This window comes from Anabrus simplex, chromosome 12, assembly GCF_040414725.1.
Source record: "Anabrus simplex isolate iqAnaSimp1 chromosome 12, ASM4041472v1, whole genome shotgun sequence".
Taxonomy (NCBI): Eukaryota; Metazoa; Arthropoda; class Insecta; order Orthoptera; family Tettigoniidae; genus Anabrus; species Anabrus simplex.
In genome coordinates, this window is record NC_090276.1 from 27,159,683 (window position 1) to 27,184,138 (window position 24,456).

General features: G+C 40.3%; 1 protein-coding gene across 1 annotated transcript in view; it reads right to left on the bottom strand.

Moving 5' to 3' along the window:
• The window catches only part of Lcch3 (Ligand-gated chloride channel homolog 3), a 286,494-nt gene that overhangs the window by 202,490 nt on the left and 59,548 nt on the right, over positions 1-24,456 (bottom strand). The window contains exon 2 of the mRNA XM_068229793.1: positions 10,182-10,288. Within this exon, the coding sequence (XP_068085894.1) occupies positions 10,182-10,288 (107 nt within the window). The remainder of the gene's footprint in view (positions 1-10,181; positions 10,289-24,456) is intronic.

Below are 24,456 nucleotides of genomic sequence, written 5' to 3' on the forward strand. Positions count from 1 at the left end.
AAAAAATATTTATACTTGATGGACTTCACTGGATTTTAGTACACATTGAAGCTATAATATTATGTATCATAATAAAAAAATAATCTTAGAAAATATTACCAGGAAAACGGTAAAACAGTGGCCATGCTACACCGCTATTTTGAATAATTAAATTTATATAATGGCATAGATTTATATGATTTCTAAATATGTAGGCATATTATTAAAAAATAGTGTGTTTGTCACACTAAGTTTCCTTTTATATTTATTTCCATTCCTGCGGGAAAAAAACTTAAATACACCCCAATTTTCCATGTTCAAATGTGTAGGTCTGCCCTTTAAGTACCACATAAAAATATTCTCAAAAGAAAAACCCGATGATTACATTAATTATGAGCGTAATTTGGCTGCCCGGTTCCACCCATCAGTTTGAAATCGACGGAAAAAATCACGTTTGTAAATCTTAATTGTCACCGTCTTGCAATATACCGAATAATTTTGTCTCTCTTGTATTGCTCTATATTGTCTACGGTGCCCTAATAAAGTTTTGCGCATTCTTGAGTACAAAAACTGATCCGTATAAATTGAAAAAAATATGTGTTCGATCCTACACGACTCTCCCCTACTTCACTCATTAAGGAGTTGGCGGGAATCGAACCCGTGGCCCTCTGATCCGAAAGCCTCTAGGCCAGGGCCTCTCAGGGTGCATGCGCCTGGTGCATGCACTGTGCACGGTGCAAAAGACGACTTCGCTTGGTTGACCAGAATGCAGACCCCCACTCCTCGATTAGGAGCAATAGCGCTGTCTCTCTCTTTCCCCACGCCTGTCTCCCTCTTCCTCACTTGCTCCGTAGCGCTCCAAATCCGAGCTGAGTTGAGCCGCGTTGAGCCGAGCTTAGCCGAGTAACCCAGAGACGAATCGTTGGTCCGAGCCGAGCCGAGCGGGATCGATGCACTGTGCACAGGAACTCTGCACCGCTGCTTGCACGCGTGAGATTTTGGGCTAACCAGTTCGAAATGTAGTGTTTATACTGGGTATAAGTATTGTAATGCGGGTGTAGGGCGTTGTACAGTAGGGGCAAACTCATGTAGTTTCACTATGTAGGTGGCTAACTGAAGCAACAATCTTACTTGCGGGCGAGAGGAAACCTGATAAAACAAGATTCAATTTCAGTCAGTACGTTAATTTAAAGGACGTTCGAAACTCATTTAAATTCCGTCTTAGCTTAGTGAAACAGTGCTTAATTTGCTTCGGTTCTGTGCACGCTATTGATATAAGTTAACAAGAAGTCAACATTTCGTTACATCGCCTAAGGACGGGAAGTTTCCTTCACATGGCTACTGTTATTTCAAGAAAATGTGCTCCCTTTTAACGAAAATCTAGTACTTGGAAATGCCACTCAGTGTTGTCAACCGTGGCAGAATTTGAACATCGGGAGAGGCTTTTTTCTTGCTAGTGGCTTTACGTCGCACCAACACACATAGGTCTTATGGCGACGATGGGATAGGAAAGGCCTAGGAGTTGGAAGGAAGCGGCCGTGGCCCTAATTATGATACAGCCCCAGCATTTACCGGGTGTGAAAATGGGAAACCATGGAAAACCATCTTCAGGCTGCCGACAGTGGGATTCCAATCCACTATCTCCCAGATGCAAGCTCACAGCCGCGCCCCTAACTTCACGGCCAACTCGCCTGGTCATCGGGAGACGAAGGCAGTGATAAAGAACTGGGAAAAATATAACGGAATTTAATTTCTTTCCTCTGTTGTCAGTTAAGTTTTCCTTCCTTTATGCACTTTCTTCCCGTCTTTCAAAACATGAGAGAAAACCCTGTAATATAATGAAATCTTTGCTACGTCGCGATGCAATAATGAGCCCGTGATATAACACAACCTTTAACAGCGGCGAACAGCCTACTTCTTGTCGGAATGATGTAGCAGACAGCCAGGCGCCTGGTCGACATGTGTTTCCACTCGCAGTCTGTCATAATATTGAGGGTAATAAATTAGTTCACTGTTGTGAGCCATCTTTCCTTCTCATTTCTCCTTGCGGTGAGACGGTACAGCAGTAATACAAATTTCGTGAGGCTATTTCTAGCCGAGTCCAGCCCTTGTATGGCAGACCCTCCGATGAGGGTGGACGGCATCTGCCATATGTACGTAACTGCGTGTTATTGTGGTGGTGGATAGTGTGGTGTGTGAGTTGTGGGGATGTTTGAGACAGCACAAACAGCCAGCCCCCGAGCCAATGGAATTAACCAATTAAGGTTAAAATCCTCGACTCGGCCGGGAATCGAACCCGGGACCCTCTGAACCTAAGGCCAGTACGCTGACCATTCAGCCATCGAGTCGGACAGACTGTACAGTGTGTAGTAGGTATTTGCAAATTGACCCCAAAATATTCTGCTGTGGAGTCAGCACGCGATTGTTAGCCAATAAGAACGAAATTAAATTCATTAGGATGAGTTCATTACACTTGTTTCTCAATCTCTACACATTGACATTCTTTAAGTTGGAACGGGTAACCAATCTTCAGCCGGCAGCAAAGAAAACGCCATACGTTCGATCTCCTGGCCTCCTGGGCTTCAAAATGTAAGTTCTCGTTCACCAACAGAAATCCTCACAGCTCTGTTGCCAATGCACCTCTTAGATAGAAAAGAAGTACATGAAACACGACACGGATAACAACCACGATAGATTTGTGATTCATATAGCAGACAATAACGAGGGCGAAGAATACAGGTAAGGAAAATACTGCATTTTGTTTTTAAAAATAGCTAAATTTATCGCCTATTATAAACACACGTTCCGACATTTATAATGATGATCATCATGATAATTATTTAAAATTGCAGTCCCTAGTTTGTGATTTTACTCCTTCTTCTTTGCGGAAAGCGAGACAAGCAGCAAAAAAGTAATATTTTGATAAGCCTGCTTTGATATGACAAGAAGTCGTGGGAAGATTTTGGTAATAACCTGGAGAAGCTAGGTCAAGCAGCAGGGAAACCTTTCTGGACAGTAATAACGAATCTTAGGAAGGGAAGGGAAAAGGAAATGAATAGTGGTTTCAGTAATTTAGGTGAACTCATAATAGATCACAGGGAATCACTGGAGAGGTGGAGGGAATATTTTTAAAATCTTATCAACGTAAAAGAATATCTTCCTGGTGGTGCCGTGAACAACCGAGCTCATGGAGAGGAGGAAAATGAAGATGGATAAATTACGTTTGAGGAAGTGGAAAAAGATGGTAACTAAACTTCATTATCATACAGCATCAGGAATAGATGAAATTAGACTTGAAATGGTAAAGTATAGTGGAAAGACAGGTATGAAATGGCTTCATAGAGTAGTAAGATTAGCATGGAATGTTGGTAAGGTACCTTCAGACTGGACAAAAGCAGTAATTGCACCTATCTATAAGCAATGGAACAGAAAGGATTGCAACAACTATCGAGGTACCTCATTGATTAGTATACCAGGCAAAGTATTCACTGGCATCTTTTTTTTTTTTTGCTAGTTGCTGTACGTCGCACCGACACAGATAGGTCTTATGGCGACGATGGGATAGGAAAGGCCTAGGAGTTGGAAGGAAGCGGCCGTGACCTTAATTAAGGTACAGCCCCAACATTTGCCTGGTGTGAAAACGGGGAAACCACGGAAAACCATCTTCAGGGCTGTCGATAGTGGGATTCGAACCTACTATCTCCCGAATGCAAGCTCACAGCCGCGCGCCTCTACGCGCACGGCCAACTCGCCCGGTGGTGCAATGAGTATTGTATGAAAATTAGCCTCTCGTAGACTAAATTGTTGTCAGTAGGTAAGAGTCCGGCTCCATGGCTAAATGGTTAGCGTGCTGGCCTTTGGCCACAGGAGTTCCGGGTTCGATTCCCGGCAGGGTCGGGAATTTTAACCTTAATTGGTTAATTTCCCTGGCACAGGGACTGGGTGTATGTGTCGTCTTCATCATCATTTCATCCTCATCACGACGCGCAGGTCACCTACGGGTGTCAAATCAAAAGACCTGCATCTGGCGAGCCGAACTTGTCCTCGGACACTCCCGGCAGTAAAAGCCATATGCCATTTCATTTCAGTAGGTAAGAAATTCAACAAAATCGAATGTCAGATTGGTGATTCAAAGCTGGAACAGGTAGATAATTTTAAGTATTTAGGTTGTGTGTTCTCGCAGGATGGTAATATAGTGAGAGAGATTGAATCAAGGTGTAGTAAAGCTAATGCAGTGAGGTCGCAGTTGCGATGAACAGTGTTCTGCAAGAGAGAAGTCAGCTCTCGGACGAAACTATCATTTCATCGGTCTGTTTTGAGACCAACTTTGCTTTACGGGAGCGAAAGCTGGGTGGATTCCGGGTATATTATTCATATGTTGGAAGTAACAGGCATGAACGTAGCGAGAATTATTGCTGGTACAAACAGGTGGGAACAAAGGCAGGAAGGAGGAGGTAAAGGGTAAGGTAAGAATTAACTCCAGGGATGAAGCTTCGGGGTTGGGTCATGTGAGGCGAATGGAGGAGGCTAGGTTACCTAGGAGAATAATGGACTCTTATGGAAGGTAAGAGGAGCAGAGGGAGACCAAGAGGACGAGAGACTCAGTTTCTAACAATTTACAGATAAGAGATATAAAACTAAACGAGGCCACAGCACTAGTTGCAAATAGAGGATTGTGGCGACGTTCAGTAAGTTCACAGACGGTTGCAGAGTGAACGCTGAAAAGCATAACGGTCTATAATGTTGATGCATGTATGTATGTACTTCGTATGAATTTAAGTATAGTACTTTGGGAGACCTGCTATTTGTATGTACAAATAGCTTATGGCGATCATTTGGAAGTCCTTTGTCGAGCTTATTTGACAAGTCTGTCTGTATGTCTAACATCTGCGACCACCGCGCGGGTTGTGCGAGAAACACAATACTCTGTGATATTGGTTTGTGCTGTGGTTCATGGTCAGGCTTTTTTTTTTTTTTTTTTTTGCTAGGGGCTTTACGTCGCACCGACACAGATAGGTCTTATGGCGACGATGGGATATGAAAGGCCTAGGAGATGGAAGGAAGCGGCCGTGGCCTTAATTAAGGTACAGCCCCAGCATTTGCCTGGTGTGAAAATGGGAAACCACGGAAAACCATCTTCAGGGCTGCCGATAGTGGGATTCGAACCTACTATCTCCCGGATGCAAGCTCACAGCGGTCAGGCTTTTATATTTATATTTTGTCTTAAGAATAAATTAAAGGCTAACATCTATATATATAAATATAAAATAAGAGTTTTGTCTGTACATTGCTCAGAATTTTAAAAGAATGGTATTTCTGTATCGGTCGTATCCAAAGTAGCAAGGAAACGCACTTTTTAATTTTCCGTGATGTCTGTCTCTCTATCTGTACGTACACGCATCACGAGAAAACGGCTTAAGATAACTTAATGAAAATCGGTATGTAGTGTCCGGGAATAAGTCGCTAATATCTAGACCATGAATAATCTTATTCACGCTGAGAGACATGGTAGTTTAGGGGAAGGCCTAAAATGTAATTCTCAAGTATTTGTGTTGTTAGTGGTCTTATCGACAAATACTACATTACTAAAATTATATAGAATTAAATTTTTGTTGCTAAGTCCATATCAGCGCCAAGTCACGAGAAAATTGGTAAAAGGAATTTACTGAAAATCGTTATGTAAAGTCGGGGAATAACTAACTACAGTCTACACTATAAATAATTTCGTAAGGCGCCCTAATATCACAGAGTCGAAAGAAAACTAAATGTGAAGGCCTACAATACGGAAAGCTCATAACATTAACAACAATAACATTACATTGACCACTGTTTGGTGTGATGTGATTTGTGTCTTCTGTTGCCACTCATGTCCGACAGATGGGGTTACTGCTGTATACCGAGTATTTTTTAAAATTTGCTTTACGTCGCACCGACATAGATAGGTATTATGGTGACGATGGGACAGGAAACAGCTAGGAGTGGAAAGGAAGCGGCCCTGGCGTTAATTACGCTACAGCACCAGCATTTGCCTGGTGTGAAAACGGGAGACCACGGAAAACCATCTTCAGGGCTGTCGACAGTGGTTTTCGAACCCACTAACTCCCGGATACAAACTCACAGCTGCGCGCCCCTAACCGCACGGCCAACTCGCCCGGTCGTACCGAGTATAACAGCCTGCCTGAATATTGGCGGGAAGTAGCTGGGGAGTTAGATAACTTTCTTCTTAAGCATGCCATTCCTCTGGTTCATAATTTTTCTTATACTACTGGTACGCAACAAACTGGTTCATCATAGCATTCGAGCTATTCAATCCCCACCCTGAGGCACTGATTGGAATGAGCAGTGTGTATATTTAACGGAACAATGACAGAGGAATGTTTACGGCTGTCTGCGGCCTGGTCATTCCAGTACTGGAACTTTGGACCGTTAGATCAGCACCGCAGTACTGTTCGTTGAAAGTGAGAAAATGTGCGGTTTTTAATTTCAGCGAGTATTTTATATGATAACACTGCTTTTAATCCCTACATTCCTACTGACGTTTTTGTAATGGCCTAAGTTAACCGTAGTTAGGAAAACCACAAAGACAGTCTTTCTGAGAATTCCGTAGCGAAGCATGGGTACATCAGCTAGTGTTTAAATAATCGACGCGAAGTATGACAACAATGCTCTTGGCAGCGCTCACTTGCGCCTAGTGATGGGATAATCGAATACAAAATAATCGCTTCTTCGATTATTTCATTTGATTCGATCATTCGATTATATTTCCCATTCGCTTATTTTTAGATTATTCATTCGAATGAATGAGGCAATCAAATAGTGAATATTCTTTCCATCCGATCATGTTTTCGATATCCATCCGAAACTCCATTAGAATCAATGAGGCAATTGCATAGTGATTTTTTCCATTCGATTATTTTTTCTATTATTTGTTCGGAACTGCATTTGAATGAATGAGACAGTTGAATAGTGAATGCTTTCGAAATAATTGAATAAGAAGTTTCAACATTTGAAGAAACTTTTGGAAAAATGGCGTATTTCTATTTTTTTAATAAGAGTTCGTCTATTCGCTTATTTCAATCGATTATCCATCCGACACACTTAAACCGAACAATTGATTCATGACGCATCCGAATATTCTATGCGGTACAATTGAGTGGTATTTGAAACTCATTCGATTATTCGATTATTTACATAATCAGATGGAGGTTATTCCATTATTAAGAGGATTCGATTATGCCATCACAGCAACTGAATGATACTTGAAAATCATTCGATTACTTTATTCGATTATTTAAATAATCAGATGTAGGTTATTCGATTATTAAGATGATTAGATTATGCCATCACTACAACTGAATGCTATTTGAATCTCATTCGATTACTTTATTCGATTATTTATTCGATTATTTAAATAATCAGATGGAGGTTATTCGATTATTAAGATGATTCGATTATGCCATCACTACAACTGAATGATATTTGAATTTCATTCGATTACTTTATTCGATTATTTAAATAATCAGATGGAGGTTATTCGATTATTAAGATGATTCGATTATGCCATCACTACAACTGAATGATATTTGAATTTCATTCGATTATTTATTCGATTATTTAAATAATCAGATGGAGGTTATTCGATTATTAAGATGATTCGATTATGCCATCACTACAACTGAATGATATTTGAATTTCATTCGATTATTTATTCGATTATTTAAATAATCAGATGGAGGTTATTCGATTATTAAGATGATTCGATTATGCCATCACTACAACTGATTGCTATTTGAATCTCATTCGATTACTTTATTCGATTATTTAAATAATCAGATGGAGGTTATTCGATTATTAAGAGGATTCAATTATCCCATCACTACATGCGCCCCTTGTGTCCTGAGCAAAGAATCCGACTGACAAACCTCATTGTCACTAGAGCTGGTCACGTTTTGGGATCAGAAGCTGCCGCCTGGAGATACGTTCACCGTCCCAACTTTACCATCTCTGATATTCTCTACGTAAAAGTGTTATTGTCAAGTGTTTGACAAAATGAGTGATCCGTATTATGCTGATTTATCTTAGTGGAATGTAGTGAAATTTCCTCCGACTTGTAGTGACATTTCCTTATTGACAACACTGCTGCCACTTCACCGAGGACCGGGTGAGTTGATCGCTCGGTTAGGGTCGCGCAGCTGTGTACTTGCATTCGAAAGATGGTGGGTTCGAATCCCACCGTCGGCAGCCCTGAAGATGATTTTCCGTTGTTTCCCATTTTCACTCGAGGCAAATGCTGGGGTGTATCTTAATCAAGGCCACGACCGCTTTCTTCCCAATCCTAGCCCTATGGTACCCTTGCGTCTTCAGTGTGTTAGTGCGACGTTAAACCAATGGCAAGCAAATGAATAGAAATGAAGGAGTTTTTAATTAGATTCATTCGTTATTGATCTCATTGTTTTTAATAGAACTTGACTTTCAGCCTATTAGGTCGTGTTACGTACATGCACTATGTGTTGAACAGATGTCAGAGTGTCCTGGGTTCTATTCCGGCTGGGTGTGAGATTTTAATATCAACCTATAATATTGTAAGCTGTAGTGTTAAGTACTGGAAATACTTAAATTGTGTATGAAATTTTATACGATGATGCTGGATTTAGAATGCTAAACTAGTAGTTTTTCTTGTCGTACTCGTTGCTTGTTGTACTCTAGTTGTTGTAGGGGTGTTGTTCGGTAGTTAGTTTTACAACTTTACTTGATTGTCACTTATAATGTTTTTTTTCTAGGGGCTTTACGTCGCACCGACACAGATAGGTCTTATGGCGACGATGGGATAGGAAAGGCCTAGGAGTTGGAAGGAAGCGGCCGTGACCTTAATTAAAGTACAGCCCCAATATTTGCCTGGTGTGAAAATGGGAAACCACGGAAAACCATCTTCAGGGCTGCCGATAGTGGGATTACTTGTAATGTTAAGCTAGTAGTAAGCGCAACCTATAGTATTGTAAGCCGTGATGTTAAGTACTGAATATACTAAAGAATGTTAAACTAGTTATATTTCCAGTAATATTTTGTTGTTGTTGGGTAATGTTTTAACTTTATGTTATTATTACACTACTGTAAGTGACCATTGACACCGGGATATTTCCCTATTGCGATGTGTTTGTTAATAATAATAATAATAATAATAATAATAATAATAATAATAATAATAATAATAAAATCAGTGGGATCTGAACCCTCAACCTCCCGATTTCGTGTCAGTTGCTCTACCAATTGAGGTATGGTGGCCTAGGTCGTATTTGTTCTGTTGGAAAGGATCTAAGCTACAGGTCTGGCACTACTGCCATCACACTGTAGAGTGCGTGCAAGTCGCCCGTTGTGGGCTAAGTCAATGAAATTTGAAACTTCATGACCGCACTGTAATCGAACTCGACTTTCAACTTATTAGGTCATGTTACGTATATTTAGTGTGATGGCCTGTAGCTTAGATACTTTCCAATAGAACAAAGATGACCTGGGCCAACATAGCTCAATTGGTATAGCAACTGACGTGAAATCGGGAGATTGTGGGTTCGGATCCCACTGGTGTCCGGTTGGCCATTTTTGTTCTGTACTTAACATCTCTTCAACACGTACTAAATGTACGTAACGCGACCTAATAGGTTGAAAGTAGAGTTCGATTACAACGCGATCGTGAAAATTCAATATTCATCATTGTTTTTACTAGGTATGCACACTGCAATTTGAAATGAATAATTATGCTCCGTCAACATTTTTAGTACTTCTAAGATACCGTATTTTTATATTATTGTTGAATTCATATTGAATTGTACTCCAGATTGTCTTACCATCAGCCCAGTCAGATCCCTCAAAAACGTTTCGCGAATATACATGAAAGAAAATAATTTTAAATGTTCATTGGGAAGAGTTCCTTGTCAGCTGTTTGGTGGAACTACAGCGACATGAACAAGATATGTTGCCCGGACACTTAGTCATATACTCGCTATGGTACGTTATGGTACGGTTTATCTTGGGATTTTAATTGTATAGTATTTATGAGCGAGGTATCTTAAAAATTTTAGTTTGAATAATTTTTCACAGAACACAAAATTTCACGGTATCCAAAGTATTTTGGAAGGACATAAACGTTTCCAGATATAATAATAATTAAAAAGCAGGCTCAACTACACATGTTTGCATGTACTTACCTCCAAAATTGGGCCTGAGTCTGATGTCGTAACCCTCCAGTAATCGCGAGATGGTCTGAGTCACATTCTCCAGTCGATCCGACGCGGTTGTGCTCGGCTGGGCAGCTCTGTGAACAAACAGTACACCGAACAATGTTACCGTTTTTATAAACAAGGAAAAAATGTACTCTGAAGCAGAAGAGGCGAATGTAACAATTATAACAACAAAAAACGGCGAACAGCCAAGTACATGAAATGATTTTTTATTATTATTATTTATTATTTGATACATAAATTAATATTTTACTTTTGCCATGAGCGCTCTTCTTTTCCAGGTCGCTGATCATAAGTTGAGGGATATTCAAATTAACACTGAGACCTTACATTACTTCGCACTGGGGTAACTTCAAGCAGGTGAAGATGTCATGCCTATGTTTGAAGTGAAGAAGGATCTGGAAAAAGCCCAGATAAACCCAAATGACACCGCGGACAGAAACCTTTATAGGAAAAAAATTAATGGATGGAAAGTGCAACCAGAGAACGAAGTGAAAAAGAAGACTGGAGCAAAGTGGACAGAAGAACGAAAAAGGATCCACGGAGAAAGGATGAGAGCTGTTTGGCAACTCAGAAAACAGAATCGTTAGAGCTTTGCGTGATCCATTGGGTCCATACGCACATAATAATAATAAATAATAATAATAATAATATTAATAATGAAAATCCACAGCCTGTTTCCAGTCATTCCACCGGGTTAGGAATGGAATGAATGAAGCCCCCTCTAGCGGCGAGGCTAGGAATTGTGCCGGCTGCCGATGCCTGTCGCACTCCTCTGGGGCAATGATTAATGAATGGCAAATGAAATGAAAAGATATGAGAGTGTGTTGCTGCAATGAAAGATGACTGGGAAAACCGGAGCACCCGGGGAGAAACGTGTCCCACCTCCGCTTTGTCCAGCACAAATATCACACGGAGTGACCGAGATTTGAACCACGTAACCCAGTGGTAAAAAAAAAAAATGAAATGGCGTATGGCTTTTAGTGCCGGGAGTGTCTGAGGACAATTTCGGCTCACAAGATACAAGTCTTTTGATTTGACTCCCGTAGACGACCTGCGCGTTGTGATGAGGATGAAATGATGATGAAGACGACATATACACCCAGCCCCCGTGTCAGCGAAATTAACCAATTAAGGTTAAAATTCCCGTCCTTGCCGGGAATCGAACCCGGGACCCCCGTGACCAAAGGCCAGCACGCTAACCATTTAGCCATGGAGCCAGACAACCCAGTGGTGAGAGGCCGTCGCGCTCCCGCCTGTGCCACGGAGGTTGTAAGGTAAGGTAAGTGTTATTCTGCCCGAAGGCAGGTCCGAACCTCCGCAGAGGTGTTCCTGAGCCGGAGTTTACGTGCGGTATCGTGGTCAGTTCCTTTCCGCTCCTCCATTCCCTTACCCCCCCACCAACAGCACGTGGCAACCCATCCTACTCCTGACCACGCCCAATGTTGCTTAACTTCGGAGATCTCACGGGATGCGGTGTTTCAACACGGCTACGGCCGTTGGCACGGAGGTTGTAATATAGTTAATTAATTCAGAAGGAATTCTTCATCAAACTCTCATCGAGGATCATTTACCTGAAGTCAAAAAGTGATTTATTATTATTATTATTTATTATTTGATATATAAATTAGTATTTTACTTTTGTCATGAGCGCTCGTCTTTTCCAGGTCGCTGATCATAATTTGAGGGATATCAAAATTAACACAGAGAACTTACATTACTTCGCACTGGGATAACTTCAATCAGGTGAAGATGTAATGCCTAGGTTTGACTCTACTAATGAAATGGCGTATGGCTTTTAGTGCCGGGAGTGTCCGAGGACATGTTCGGCTCGCCAGGTGCAGGTCTTTCGATTTGACACCCGTAGGTGACCTGCGCGTCGTGATGAGGATGAAATGATAATGAAGACGACACATACACCCAGCCCCACTGCCAGTGAAATTAACCAATGATGGTTAAAATTCCCGACCCTACCGGGAATCGAACCCGGGACCCCTGTGATCAAAGGCCAGCACGCTAACCATTTAGCTATGGAGCCGGACAACTCTACTAATGAATTGCAAAAACAGAAAAAAAATTGATAACTTTAACACAACTAACAAAAATGCATACAGTTGTTCAGCTATGTTGTCCACCTCAAATATCTTCGGATCCGTCAATGATATAAGCATTCTGTTATCAAATTCTTAAGTTGTATTAAAGGGATTGTAAGACACTGTCGAACGCGTATCCATCACATATGTAATTACCGTGAAATGGGTACCAAGTTTGTATTTTTTAAAATGGAAAGATACTGATTTCACCCAACAGAAATTAGATTGAAGCGACAAGTCCAATGATGTGCTTAGTTTGAAAATCTGACGAGTACTTTTGGAGATATTCAAGGGTTTCTTATGTGTAAGCATTGCACAGAAAATGATGCGCCACTCGATGTGATGTCGAGCGCATGCCTCACACCATGTTGATGAGCACACATACCTCGCTTTTATCTCTAACGGCCCCGCAGAAACAACGGTATAGTATATAGTATTTTGGAATTATAAAGCTATTATTTCACTGATGTTGAATCGGAAATAGACGAGGTAACACAGTGAAACTGCAATATTTCAAGTGATTTAATGCTATTCTCATGAGTACACAGTACATGAAATGAAATAAATTTCAAAATGCAAGGCGTGGTCATTGGAAAGAAAGGATGCAAAAGTTATCGGAGAACGTTATTGATTGGCCCTTTGGTCCTCATTAAAACTTACATTTAATATTGATGTACCTTAACAACAGGCAGTTGTCGTGTTACCGGTGGTGTACATACACCATTCTTTAGGCAAAATTGTACAGGTATTTTTAATTTTATTTTTAGGAGTATTGATTCATTCCACTTCCATGACGCAGGGAAATATACAGTCACTCAAAAAGTGGGTGAGCACATGGTATTGTTTAAATATCACTCAGACAAAAAGTATCTCGCTTGGTTCAAGTTTTCTAATGTTATTTCTACTGTATTCATTTGGACGGAATTCAGAACCTCGCAGTTATAGATCAACTAAACCGAACTTGAAAGAAAAATGGTTTCCATTATAACTAATTTTATTTGTTCAGTTGTTATGAATTATTTTCTTAAACGTTTTGCGGATAAATACATAGCCTCCCACACACGTATTTGAGAAGTAACAAGTGGCGTCAAGTCCGCTGTGCAGTTATGTTATTTGAGTTGCATAAGTTTTAGGTGGTTCTGATAGGCGGTAACTCGAATATTCTACGTTGGGGTGAAGTTCATCCCAGTTACATTACTACAAATTTGACTGGGTTGTTGTTCCGTAAGATTTCGTGTCATTGATATCGACTCCATGCCGGAGAAAAGTTCCGTTATCCCAAAATACTTCTACGGCAATAAAATATAAAACAATCTTTAGGAAAAAGAAGAGCAGGAAAGTTGACTGTCTCGAAACTATTTCCCACCGACTCTCAAAAACTCTGAATACATTTTGATATAATTTCCAGTGTTCTTCAATTCTGAGAACGTATGTATGGGCACTAAAGCAAATTACACATATGGGAAGCCGTGGGCAAGAGCTAGTTATGAAATAAAAATATGATATTATTGATTAAAGTTGTGGTTGCAAAATTGCCAGGGGAACTTATTACGTGGCGAGGCATTGGCCCACGGTGGCTGCTCTCAGCAACGGAGGAATACAAAATGAAATCAGAAAAATTAAATGAGATACAAACTTACCTTTCCAAACTTTTGGGATCACTAGTTCAGTTATGAGAGCACACTCAAGGCAGTATTGTTTTAAACTCCAAGAAGTTTCATATTCAGCATTGCCAACAACAGATTTATGGCAATTCAAATACCACGTTTCCTATGTTTTAGGATGATCTCAGCGAATTAAAGCTCACAGTTGTAAGCATTAATAAGGTTAGAACACACACTTATTTGAGATGTATCAAGTGGCGTCAATTCTCCCCTGCAGTTATGCTAGGCGACTTGCATAAATTTTAGGTGGTTTTAATAAGCAGAGCCCCGAACATTTATGCAAATCTCACTGCAGGCTGGAAGACGCTTGTTACTCGCTTGAATAAGTGTGCATTCTAACCTATTCGAATTTCTAGTCGTAACAGTGAAAGATTCGTTCTGACATTTCTTAAAGGGAGGTCCGTTTACTGGCTGCCTGGGTAGAGAGAAGGGAGTAGAGGGTCTGGTTGCCATGGAAACGCGCGCACCCGCTGCGGTTGCTATGGAGATAAGCCTGCTGGCTGGCTCATGTTGCTTGGAGTTGCCAAACCTCTCGCTTCCGAGTTAAGTAAACAGAACACAACGGTCCAAACGAACTAGCGAGCCAGAAGCGAGGGGAGGGAAAAAGGTATGTGGCAACAGCGTGCAATTACACGTGCAATGCTTCTCCCCCCAGCCCTATCAGTCAAAGCGCTTCTTCTAATATTACGGGTATAGAAATGCGAGCTCTAATTCTCTAACGAGGGCAGTATTTGTGTTCGAAGATCCGAATTGCGTCTACCTTGGTAGCAAAGCTCAAAATTTTAACGCTAAAAGCAACTGTACAGTTCTTTTCCGTGTACAATTACACATTTGGCCAAACGGGTAACTTGATGCGCTTAGTCACATTGGGCTATGATGTGCCTGTTGGTAAATGTACTCAATGTTACGCTGCATGTGTGCCAAAATTTCACTGAAATTTCTATATTCAATTTGATATTGTATGAAGATGAAAGGAGATTATACATTAAATGAGTGTAGAACTGGGATCATAGATCAGGCCTTATTGTGGACAATGTTGTACTGTATGGAATAATAAATAGGTTATAAGGTGGTGAGCGACCGAAAAAGAGATCTCGATATAGTGAGATGGACAGGAGACAATGGTATGATGGTAAACGAGATTTCAAAATGACAAGTTGTGATTTTCACCACGAGGAAAAGCCCTCTACGTTTTAATTACTGAGTTGACGGTGTGGAAGTTCCTCACGGGGATCACTGTAAGTACCTAGGTGTTAATATACCGTAAGGAAAGATCTTCATTGGGGTAATCACATAAATGGGATTGAAAATAAAGGTTACCGATTTCTTCATATGGTTATGGGGGTATTTAGGGGTTGCAGTGAGGATGTACATGAGAGGCCATATAAGTCACTGGTAAGAAAACAATTAGAGTATGATTCTGGTGTATGGGACTCTCAACAGCATTATTCGATTTGAGAGCTGGAAAGAATCCAAAGAAAAGCAGCTGGAATTGTTCTGGTTTTCTTTCCGACGTAAGAGTGGTGTTACGAAAATGTTGCAAACTTTGAGCAGGGAAGATTTGGAAGAAAGGAGACGAGCTGCTCGACTAAGTGGTGTGTTCCGAACTGCGAGTGGAGAACTGACGTCGAATGACATTATTCGACAAATAAATTGGAGTGGTGTTTTTAAAAGTAGGAAATATCAAAATATGAAGATAATGTTGGAGTTCAAGTGGTCAAATTGGAACAAATATTCCTTTATAGGAAGAGGAGTCCCTCTTTCATGCTCCATGGCTAAATGGTTAGCGTGCTGGCCTTTGGTCACAGGGGTCCCGGGTTCGATTCCCGGCAGGGTCGGGAATATTAACCTTAATTGGTTAATTTCGCTGGTATGGGGGCTGGGTGTATGTGTCGTCCTCATCATCATTTCATCCTCATCACGACGCGCAGGTCGCCTACGGGAGTCAAATCAAAAGACCTGCATCTGGCGATCCGAACTTGTCCTCGGACACTCCCGGCACTAAAAGCCATACGCAATTTCAATTTCATTTCCCTTTTACCATCCACCTCAACATTGCAGTCGCTCACAATCCAGTAATTCATTTACTATTCTACACAGTATAACATCACCCGCAAAAAGCCTTGTCTCTGATTCCAGTTTTGACTGATATCATTTACTGCATAGTCTCCGTTCATCGTAAGTCAATATCAAAGTGAATATGGACTTTTCTCGATGAAGTGTTGAGGCGCATATGCACTGAGTACATTTGACAACAGGCACATCATAACACAATGTGACTAAGCGCAACTAAATGAAGTTACACGTGTGATTAAATGTGTAATTTTACACGGAAAAGTTGTTTTTTAGAGATCATATTTGTGCTTTTCTACCAATTTCGTGCAGTTCGGATGTTCGAACACAAATACTTCCCTCGTTAGAGAATTAGGGCTCGGATGTCGATACCCATAATATTAAAAGAAGCGTTTTGACAGATAGGGCTGGAGGGAGGAGCATTGCAAGGTGTTGCCACATTTCGGCATTCCTTTCTCCTTCCCCTCACTTCCGGCTCACTAGTTCGTTCAGACCGTTTATGCGGGATAATTCACCAAAGGAAATGTTCGATAAATTTTCAGTGATTTAAGAAAAGAGTAGGTAATCTGCCACCTGGGTGAGTGCCCTAAATGCAGATCAGTACAGTTTGATTGATTAATGCACTAGGTAATAATTAGAGCCCGGATTTTTATGCATTAATAGGTTAGAATGCAAACTTACTGAAGCGAGTAGCATGCATAGTCTACCTTCACGACGATTATGCTATGGGGTTTGCATAAATGATGAGGGGGTACGACCCATCAGAACCCCTGTAATTTATGTTACTCTTGCTACATTATGGAAGATCGGATGGCCAACACTTCCTACCAACCAAATTAGTTTGCAATCTAACCTGTTATTGTATAAAAATCCGGGCTTTAGTAATAATTAATTGCCTTTTATGTATTACACTTGTAATGATGATATAATTAATTTCTATTGGTGATTTTCAGTCATGTTCAACGTTGCGACCAAACGTCATAGAACAAGCAAATGCGTAATTTTACAAGGAAAGAAGCCATAGGGCCATTTTTAGCGGACATATTTGAGCTTTCGTAACAATTTTTATGCAATTTCGTACGTTCTAACGAACCTAAGTTATTTCCCTCGTAGACAACGCGAGTCGTGATGATAATAGTTAGTTTAAGGGGTAAGCAATGAGAAAATCAGCCCCCAAAGTCCCTTATATAAAGCAGTAGTAGCAACAAACAGAAAATGAGAGAGCCTACCGTAAAATGGAGAGTAAATATTACGACCTGCAATACCCAAAGTGGATAAGCCATAAAGTGTGTTAGTGTGACATATTTATTAGTTTCTCGACTGTGGCTGCCAAAATGGATATTTAAACAGTCAATAAAGCTCGGAGAGGAGGAATATTATGACCCCCGTGTTGATATATGTGCAGGACTGGAGAGATAGGAAGGTCAATGCTTCGAATAGGTTATTTAAGGGGCTTTAAGTGGGATATACAGTAGTACCATTTTCACCGCTACTGGCCGAAATATCATAAAACAATCCATATTTCTTTAGAAAGTTTATGAATAAGGCTTCGCTGACGGAAAAAAACAACTTCAGCAGTCAAGACCTTATAAATTATTCCTTACCAGCTGTCTCTCTGACTGGTTAATGCTTACACAATTGCGACACTAATGTTATCTAATGGACAAGAGTTGCTGCAAAAGAGATAATATTTGCTTTACGCCCCACTAACTACTTTTACGGTTTTTTGAAGACGCCGAGGTGCCGAAATTTAGTCCCGCAGGAGTTCTTTTTACGTGCCAGTAAATCTACCGACACGAGCTGTCGTATTTAAGCACCTTCAAATAGCACCGGACTGAAGGCCAGCGCCACAACCATCTGAGCCATTCAGCCCGGCTACAAAAGAGGTAGAACACACCACAGCTAACAGCAGTCAGTCGCTGTTGCGTTATTGTTAATCTGCTTTAGGGGCTTTGGACATTGTGAGCCATCGTACCTTGTATGTGAATTGCTTCATTTCTTTTGTCATTTTACTTTGTAATGTGATTTTTCACCATATTAATATAAGAATCTTTAGTTTTTAGAAAATATATTTATGTTTTATAGTAACATTATAGGAGATTAGATTAGATAAATTGTAGAATATAGTTTAGATTTAAGTATCACCATGTTCATTGTAGTTTATATGAGGTGTAGTTGCCACTGTTATTGGGCACCAAGCCCTGCAATGTGAAATAAATAAATAAATAAATAAATAATTAAATAATTAAATAATTAAATAATTAAATAAATAAATAAATATATAAATAAATAAATAAATAAATAAATAAATAAATAAATAAAAATAAATAAAAATAAATAAATAAAAATAAATAAAAATAAATAAATAAAAATAAATAAATAAAAATAAATAAATAAAAATAAATAAATAAAAATAAATAAATAAAAATAAATAAATGAATGAATGTTGAGGGAAGAAATACTGATCCGAAACACATGTACCGCTTAGAACATAAATTCGTTGATATAGTTCACGGAATACTGAACCTTACACGACAGAACCTTTCTGGTCAGAGTTTTAAGCTAAAATATTATCACATAGTGCGTTTTTTTCAGGCGCAGCGACGAAGTTTTGTTTCTTCCAGCACGGCGATATTTGAGAGAGTTTTTAAAACTTGCAAGGAACGATCATTTCCGTGGGGAATGCGAGGTTTCGATTATTAAATCGAGCAGAATAGGCTATAGAGAGTTGCTATTGTGATCAGACGTGCAACGTTTTAAATTACTTGTACGTCAGTCTATATTCTTTTTGTATATCAACCTGATACCTTGTTTTTGGTACCAGAAGGAAGAGATAAAATGCATGAAAAATGAGATTGCACAAGGCCAGAGAGAACCAGGGAACAAGTACGTCACGACCAACCACTGACAGGAAGACGCTGCCCCACCTGCGTGCCTCAGAATGTCAACATAAATAATAATAATAATAATAATAATAATAATAATAATAATAATAATAATAATAATAAATATCACGCCCCACTAACTACTTGTATGGTTTTATGAGACGCCGAGGTGCCTCAATCTTGTCCCGCAGGAGTTCTTTAATATGCCAGTAAATCTACCGACACGAGACTGACGTACTTGAGCACCTTTAAATTCCACCGGACTGAGCCAGGATCTAAAATGCCTGCGGTCTACTGTCTGAGCTACTCAGACCGCCATTATTATCGTCATTAACATTATTGTTTGCAATTTGCTTTACGTCGCACCGACGACAGATAGGTCTTATGGCGCCGATGGGAGAGGAAAGTGCTGGGAGTGGGAAGGAAGTGGCCGTGGCCTTAACTAAGGTACAGCCCCAGCATTTGCCTGGTGTGTGAATAGGAAACCACGGAAACCATTTTGAGGGCTGCAGACAGCGGGGTTCGAACCCACTATCTCCCGGATGCAAGCTCACGGCCACTTGGACGGCATTATTAATAATAGTATTATTACCGAGCTCGATAGCTTCAGTCGCTTAAGTACGACTAGTATCCGGTGATCAGGAGACAGGGGGTTCGAACCCCAATGCCAGCAGCCCTGAAGATGGTTTTCCGTGGTTTCCCATTTTCACATCAGGCAAATGCTGGGGCTGCACATTAATTAAGGCCACGGCCGATTCTTTCCCACCCCCTGGCCGGGCTGAGTGGCTCAGACGGTTGAGGCGCTGACCTTCTGACCCCAACTTGGCAGGTTCGAACCTGGCTCAGTCCAGTGGTATTTGAAGGTGTTCAAATATGTCAGCCTCGTGTTGATAGATTTATTGGCACCTAAAAGTACTCCTGCGGGACCTCGGCTTCTCTTATTATTATTATTATTATTATTATTATTATTATTATTATTATTATTCCCATCCCTAGACCTATCCCGTCCCATTGTCACCATAAGACATTTGTGTCGATGCGACGTAAAACAAATTACAAAAACATGAAAAAGTAATATTGTAGTACAAATATTTTTCTGCATATCCTATTATTGGCAGGGCCGACCATCATGGGCTGTTTTTCTGTTTTTTGTTTTCCGTATATTCCTTTTTCTCACATTTCCTTACCACTTCAATGCACACAAGTGGTTGAGCTTAAACAGGAAGCTATGGGATATTGTTTTGTACATCGCGTTTGACGTGGGCGAGGTCTGACGCTGGCCGACATTTCTGCGGCTTTGTGGTGATTTCTCGCCTTTTATTCTCTTCAGCTCCTGTCGCTTTTGTGTTAAAACAAATAAATTCCTTCTCTCTTTCCTACACAACGGTACCATTATCTTAATATAAACGGAGATTTTTGAGAATTCAAACTCAAACTCACCGCCTGTGGGCCGTGTGTAGCCCCGGCAGGTAGTAATTTGCGACTCGTGATATGTTTATAGTTTATCATAATCCTAAAAGTAACATAGAAATTGAAACCATAATATTTTAAATTCTTTGTGACTAACAAAATAGTAAGCCATGATAATAAACATTACATATTTCAGTTCATAATGACAAGTTGACTAACATCTGTTCAGTATAACAATTTTACCAATTACAATATTAAGGCGATTTGAATGCTTCAGGCCGGTAGAATTTTTTTTAAATATATACATGCCACGATTTTCCTGATCTGTTTTTAATGTACCTGAAGAACTTCAAATACACTCAATAGACTTTCAATATGATTCTTTGTTATAAAGGAAAAAAAAATCCACAGCTGCGTTCTTGCAAAATTCTATCCGTTTGTTTTAAAGTAACAATATTAAAACATTCACAGTTTGGCCGCACGGGTTCTGTCTGTTTAGAATAACATATTCATGTGAAAAATTTCCTTCAAGAATGAACCAAGTAAAAATATATTGATAGAAAGACTGATTTGCTTTGTAGTTGTATTAGTGGCATAGTCGAAAGACTTCTTTTCTAATATCGAAAATCTGATGTTACAAACGGTGTGAGCAAATTCGTGATCAGAATTAATAACATATTGTATAGGCATAATCTATTCAATAATGAAAATATGAATGTCTGAACCACCATACTTGTAATTTGTATGAAGTAAAATGGAAATAGTTCGTTAATAATGTTCTGCTTAACTTACTAATTACGCACCTATATTAAATACGGACAGCTGAGCAGAAGTTCATAGTCCATGGAAAATTGTCCCCCTTCCTTAATAAAGTGGCAGATTAATTATTCGTGCATCCTCTCAAAATTCTATAGATCTACAAATGACCATTCAAAGGGTCTGAGTTTGAGACCGCTGTTCTAAACGATCATTCTACCACGCAAAATTAAATTATCTTACAGCGGAAGTTCCAATCCCTCACTATGAATATCGAGTTACGTAAAATTATAGTCTACTATTTTAACGTGATTCTTCTTCTTCTTGCGCCGTCTCTTGACAGAAGGTTGGCGATCATGAAGTAGATTTTCCTATTTTGTGTTTACCGTGTCAGAGTTGTATAGGGGACGCCGAATCATTGCCGGAGCATGACGAATGTAAGACCAAGTGTGAGGACTCAGCCATTGTAGAATGGTAGTTTGTGCTCCCGCCAGTGCAAGCACTGCAAGCGATTATATCCAACATGTGCTCCAGTAGTTCCGGCAAGCCGGGTGTAGAATAGCTCGAGAGACGTTGCTGTGCGAGATATTTCAGTGAATAAGATAAATTGTCTTTGCTTTCAGTCCCTAAACTCAGTTCATTGTGTCCTGCGTACTTCAAGCATGTATCTTATGTGGCTTGATCAATTTAATAGTTCAGCATGCCGTACTGTTTTGTGCCTGGCTGTAAGTCAGGCTATGATAGGGTAGTTGACGATAAGCGAATTTTTTCACCACCGAAGGATGGAAATCCACTTGAAAAATCGTCCAGCGCTATTCTACTGAGTTAACGTGTTATAGCAGAATTTATCATGTTAATTTCTCTGATGATTTGATAGTAAAATCAGATAATTTTATAGTGAAGGGTGAAAATATGGATATCTGTCGTGTGAGATGGTAATTACTTTCAGGAGCAGTGCCTCTCATTTTCCCCTAATTTTCCGCCAAACCTTCATGCAAGCTTTCAAAAGTCCAGTAATTGAGTTGGTAAGTAGAATATTACCTTTAAATAGTTCATGGGTGTTTGTTTTAATATGCTGAGAGTTTTGTGCTATGTATCTATATATGAGCTTGCATCCGCGAGGTAGTGCGTTGGAACTCCATCGTCGGAAGCACTGCAGATGGTTTTCCGTGGTTTACAATTTTCACACCAAGCACATGCTGGGGCTGTACCTTGATTAAGAACACGGCCACTTCCTTCCCACTCCTAGCCATTTCCTATCTCAGCGCCGCCATCAGACCTATCTGTGTCGGTGCGACGTAAAGCCAATATTGTAAAATAGAACATTGTATATGTACAATCCAGTAACCTTTGCTTTCCACAACATATGATGAAGGCTGTAGTTCTTATTTCCATGTATGATTTTTTCCATTGTACTCTGTCCTGGTATTTTTATTGTAATCTCTCATTGTTTTTTAAAAGACAGCGCATGTACTTTTCAGTTACGGAATAATGTGTTTCCTCTGACATCATTCCTAAAACCAACTGATAGTTTCTGTGGAGATTGTCCGCTCGAGCGCTGTCTGGTGGGGCGCGCTTGCACTCGAGGTGTCCTCAGACTTGTTATTATATTCGTCATGGTCGGAGTTTCAACGTCCAGGCTAACCATCTTCGCCCACACCCCATGTCTCCCTCCTGTATTGCCTACAATGATCAGCTGTATGAGACTGTAGTTGTTATTTTTGGAAGATACGACTGAAACAGGCTGCTTTCCTGAGTTTAAGGGTTAAAACTTCACACTTCAGACTTCCAAGAGTACAGAGTTCCTCCTCGCTGGCATGGGACGCGGTGTTGTAATGGAATAAAATGCATCTAATTTCAGTTTCGACTTGTCTTTCTCTTCTCGAAGAACAGAAAGACTTGGCACTCGTGAATTTTTCCTGCTACACGGAATGTTACAGTATTAACACAACAGTGGAAATTGATTGAAATTTCTTAATTGTTTTAAAAAATTGTTGTATAAGATTTTGTTCTGTTTGGACCTTTGTCCAAAGGAGTGGATACAGAAACGAAGAGGCGCTATGAGCCTTGCTTTAGTGACTCGGGACACAAGTATAAAATTAATATCTGGATAGTGTCCGGATCCATGGCTAAATGGTTAGCGTGCTGGCCTTTGGTCACAGGGGTCCCGGGTTCGATTCCTGGCAGGGTCTGGAATTTTAACCATCATTGGTTGATTTTGCGGACACGACGACTGGGTGTATGTGTCATCTTCATCATTTCATCCTCATCACGACACGCAGGTCGTCTACGGGAGTCAAATCAAAAGACCTGCATCTGGCGAGCCGAACTTGTCCTCGGACACTCCCGGCAGTAACAGCCATATGCTATTTCATTTCATTTCATCTGGATAGTTGTTGGTATGTTTTTTTCAAACGGTTTCGACTCCATACTAATGTCCTGCAAAGTCTATCGACGGCAATTTTGAGAGATTAACTTCAAACTGTAAAAAAATATTTGTGTAACTTAAAATTAGTTTGAATAAATAGAATCCATCAGCGCGAAGCTGTCCGAAATTAAAATAAATATTGCTACTTCCTTTCAATGATTATTTTATTACTTCAACTGTTTACTCTGCTAGATTGGTTTATCCCCCCAACTAAGTGAGGGATCCCATCTCTACCACCTCAATGTCAGTTTCGTGGAGCGTGAGACATTTGGTCAGGAGAGATTCGACTGGGAAGGAGGACCAGTAGCTCGTCCAGGTGGCCTCTGAACATATGCCTTGGGGGGATGGGAAAACTGGAAGGGATAGACAAGGTAGAGGGACGGAAACGGCCTTGGCCTTAAGTTAGGTACCATCCCGGCACATGCCTGGATAAGAAAAAGAATTCGGAAACCACAGAAAATCACTCCGAGGATGGCTTTGATGGGAAAAGAACGCCTGTCTACTCATTTCACCTCCTAAGGCTGAGTGGAGCCCGTTCCAATCCTCATACAACTTTTCAAATTTCGTGTCAGAGCCGGGAGTCCAATCCGGGCCTCCCGGGGTGACAGTTAATTACACTAACCACTACATCACAGAGGGGGAATCCTTTAAATTCCAATGAAAAGGAGTGCATTTTAATTTCTATTGTATTGATAGACTAATTAATAGGTTGAATCTTTGTGGTTTCCGTAGTAGAGCACAGCTATCGATAGTGGATTTCTCTCTAGACGAACACTGGTTGGCATGGTTACAAATTGTATCCGGAAATTCATGATGCTGATTCCAGATAGACCCCACCAGATCATAAACATACCCATATTTAAATATTAAGATGTTTACTATATCTGAAATAGCATTTTCTCAAGACGTGCTCCTGTGTGTGAAAAGAAAAGC